The sequence below is a fragment of the Bidens hawaiensis genome, unplaced genomic scaffold (genome assembly GCF_021521415.1).
Source record: "Bidens hawaiensis isolate Kalapana, Puna unplaced genomic scaffold, B.hawaiensis_p1.1 tig00033168_1, whole genome shotgun sequence".
In the NCBI taxonomy this organism is placed as follows: domain Eukaryota; kingdom Viridiplantae; phylum Streptophyta; class Magnoliopsida; order Asterales; family Asteraceae; genus Bidens; species Bidens hawaiensis.
Genome location: NW_027505281.1, coordinates 124154 through 127626, shown reverse-complemented (window position 1 = coordinate 127626; position 3473 = coordinate 124154). Strand labels below are relative to the sequence as shown.

Genomic DNA, 3473 nt, shown 5'->3' with positions numbered 1-3473 from the left:
TTTTGATGAAATCTTGGAAAGCATCACAAATATTTCACTTACTAGAATCAAAAGAAAGGCAATTACCTACCGAATGGTCCATGCCGGACCTTGTTCGGGCAGTAAATGAATAATATTTCAGTACCCTAGTCAGGTTTATGACTTACAAGGCAAAGGAACTCTTAGTTGGTTATAACCGAACCACGTCTACAAAATGCCAGTACCATGCAGCTGCTTCAAAGCCAACGTGATGCTCCTTGGTCAGATGACCAAGATATTGGCGAATACCACATATGATCGAGAAAAGAGTACCTATAATCACATGAAAACCATGAAAGCCAGAGGATAGGATCTTTTTAGGCTGGGCACGAAAGCTGCATTGATTTGACTTCTTTGCTTCTGCTATTGAAGCGAAAAACCCCAAGAAAACTTTATCAATTCTCATTCTTCTTTGGCGACAAGGAAGGCTACCCCTGGGTAAAAGTGGACGAGAAAGAAAGGATTTATCGGAGCAACCCCCCAGGTTCCAGTCCCAGGAGTCAACTTTCCCGTATGAGCATTCGGTACATGTATCAGTTCGTGGAAGAGTGAAAGGGTCATCACTATTGAGGATCTCCCCCCTAATCTTAGATAGGTCGTCTGGGGGTTCGCCGCGGTTCACACCCCTCACACAACATGTCTACTTGTATATGCTTAACAAGCTTGCAACGACAGACAACTTAAGATTTCGAGTTACGTGGACGAAGTAGACCCTTGCATTTCATATCCTCATATCTCTGAATCATGAACAACGTACACACCTCAAACACACCTTCTTTATAACCTCTCACTCACACACCAATAGATCTAAACACTCTGCATTCCCATTATTCAATGGCCACCTGGGTGTTATCCCAATGTGGTGTAACACCACTTCCAAGATCATACCCGTATTCAAGATTCAAAATCTTCAACACCCTTTTAACCAATTCTTCCAATTCCAATGGAATCACAATCCGGCCTTCAGTTTCAAGAACAAGAGAAAGAAACTGGGCATTGAAAGTGAGTGCACCAGCCAAGATACATTTAGTAGATGAAGGTGACAGTGAAAGTGAAGTTAATAATAATAATAATGGGTTTAACCCTGGTGCACCACCACCATTCACATTGGCGGATATTCGAGCCGCTATACCGAAACATTGTTGGGTTAAGGACCCCTGGCGGTCCATGAGTTATGTTGTGAGAGATGTGGTGGTGGTTTTTGGGTTGGCTGCTGTGGCTGCTTACTTCAATAATATTGTGGTTTGGCCACTTTATTGGATTGCTCAATCAACTATGTTCTGGGCTCTGTTTGTTCTTGGCCATGATTGGTAATCATGATTTTTTTTAATGATTTTATTTTTTTGTTTATTTTTTTATTATAAATAAAGATTATTATGTTGTCTTGCTTAGTGGACATGGAAGCTTCTCCAACAATGCCAAGCTTAATAGTGTGGTTGGTCATATACTTCATTCTTCAATTCTTGTGCCTTATCATGGATGGTATGCTTCAATTGTTTTGTATTTGAATAATTTGTATTATTTATTATTTAATCTGTGTTTTATTAATTGGATTGGATATTTGGATGTATGCAGGAGAATTAGTCACAGAACTCACCACCAGAACCATGGACATGTTGAAAACGATGAATCTTGGCATCCGGTGAGTCTCGAGCTACGAATCTTGATTCGCATAACATGAATTTGATGAGTTTGATACAATTTCTAACAAAATCCCTTGTGTTTACAGTTATCTGAGAAGATTTACAGAAATTTAGATAATGGTACAAGAACTTTAAGGTTCACCTTGCCATTCCCCATGCTTGCATACCCTTTCTATCTGGTTAGCCTCTTGATTCTCATCCAAATCAATTCTTTTAAGTGTTTTTCCATTATTTGACTTTACTAATTTCATGTCACTAATGTATCCATGTATGCTAAACGTATCCCAAATGAGTAAAGTAGAGAGACAATGTGACTGATTTAGTTTAAAGGCGTACATTCGGTAAAATAATAGGGAGGGTTAGGTTTACGGAACGTTTAAAGATATACATGTAGTTAATAGAGATGTTGGAAATTTTACTTTAGAATCATGAATTTAAGAAATTTTGCCTCCAAAAATAAAGTTGAGTTTGGACATTCTAGTCTTTTTGTGTATTTTCTAGCTATGCCTATGCTAGTATTAATATCGTATATTGTTGCGAATTAACAGTGGACTCGAAGCCCGGGAAAGAAAGGCTCGCATTTCAACCCGGACAGCGATCTATTTCTTCCTAACGAAAGGAAAGACATCATCACATCAACGGTTTGTTGGACAGCCATGGCTGCCTTGCTTGTGGGATTATCCTTTACAATGGGTCCTCTTCAAGTACTTAAACTCTATGGCATCCCTTACTGGGTCAGTTAAAAACTTAGAACAGTTTTTTCTTCTTCAAAAGCTTCATATTCTTCCAATTTTTTTTACACTTATAATCATGTTTCTTGATTTAAATTCAGGGTTTTGTCATATGGCTTGATTTAGTAACCTACTTGCATCATCATGGTCATGAAGATAAACTCCCATGGTATCGCGGAAAGGTTTGAACTTTAAACCAAGTAACCAACCATGATATTATATTTGCATTTCATCATCAAAAATGTTGAGAATATTAAATGGGTGTGACAGGAATGGAGTTATCTAAGAGGAGGACTAACAACACTCGATCGCGACTATGGATGGATTAATAATATCCATCATGACATTGGAACCCATGTCATACATCATCTCTTCCCTCAAATCCCTCATTACAACCTAATCGAAGCAGTGAGTATTCTTCGTTACAAAAGTTTAGATCTTTATAATTATATGAGCATAATACTAATGTTTCATTTTCAATAATGTAGACCGAAGCTGCAAAGCCGGTTTTTGGAAAATATTATAGAGAGCCAAAGAAATCTGGGCCTCTTCCATTTCACTTGTTGGGAGTTCTTATTAGCAGTTTGAAGAAAGATCACTATGTGAGTGATGATGGGGAGATTCTATACTATCAGACAGACCCAAACATGACCGCGAAATAGCGAGAATTGTCAAGATTTAACAAGAGAAAGGGATGCTAGAAGACCTAATGATTCTTTTTCTTGACATGAAAATATTCAAGAATTTATATAAACACATTCTCAGGTTGTTTAGGAACCCTTAATTCATTTTCTTGAATTGAAAATAATGTAAACATATAGAGACTTGAAGATGATTACAACAATTTAGTATTGGGATTCTTGTGACAACAAATATGTGGCCATGATTGAGCGAACAAATATGAATTTTATATGGTTTTTTCCAACGTGTAATGTCAATTAAATGTCCTTTTTCATTTTTTGTTAGATTTAATGTATCACATGTGGTTTGATTGGCAGAATGTTACAACTTACAAGCCATGGACAAATTTTAGATTCTTTTTAAAAAAATATACTTGTAGGCCTAAATATATTTAAGAATG

At 37.0% G+C, this 3473-nt stretch overlaps 1 protein-coding gene across 1 annotated transcript; it reads left to right on the top strand.

The window, feature by feature from the left end:
• Nucleotides 1-679: 679 nt before the first annotated feature.
• LOC143612063 (omega-3 fatty acid desaturase, chloroplastic-like) lies at nt 680-3246 on the top strand. The gene is made up of 8 exons (XM_077086136.1): nt 680-1328; nt 1411-1500; nt 1594-1660; nt 1748-1840; nt 2210-2395; nt 2494-2574; nt 2663-2800; nt 2881-3246. Exons 1-8 carry the CDS (start codon nt 853-855, stop codon nt 3052-3054), a joined length of 1305 nt encoding a protein of 434 aa, XP_076942251.1. The 5' UTR covers nt 680-852; the 3' UTR covers nt 3055-3246.
• Nucleotides 3247-3473: the final 227 nt, after the last annotated feature.

What these genes read in the sequence shown, in the direction of transcription:
- LOC143612063 (XM_077086136.1), top strand. Translation starts at nt 853, where the DNA reads ATGGCCACCTGGGTGTTATCCCAATGTGGTGTAACACCACTTCCAAGA. An exon ending in CTTGTGCCTTATCATGGATG is followed by an intron (nt 1,501 to 1,593) that starts GTATGCTTCAAT and finishes GGATGTATGCAG; the next exon opens with GAGAATTAGTCACAGAACTC. An exon ending in TCTATGGCATCCCTTACTGG is followed by an intron (nt 2,396 to 2,493) that starts GTCAGTTAAAAA and finishes ATTTAAATTCAG; the next exon opens with GGTTTTGTCATATGGCTTGA.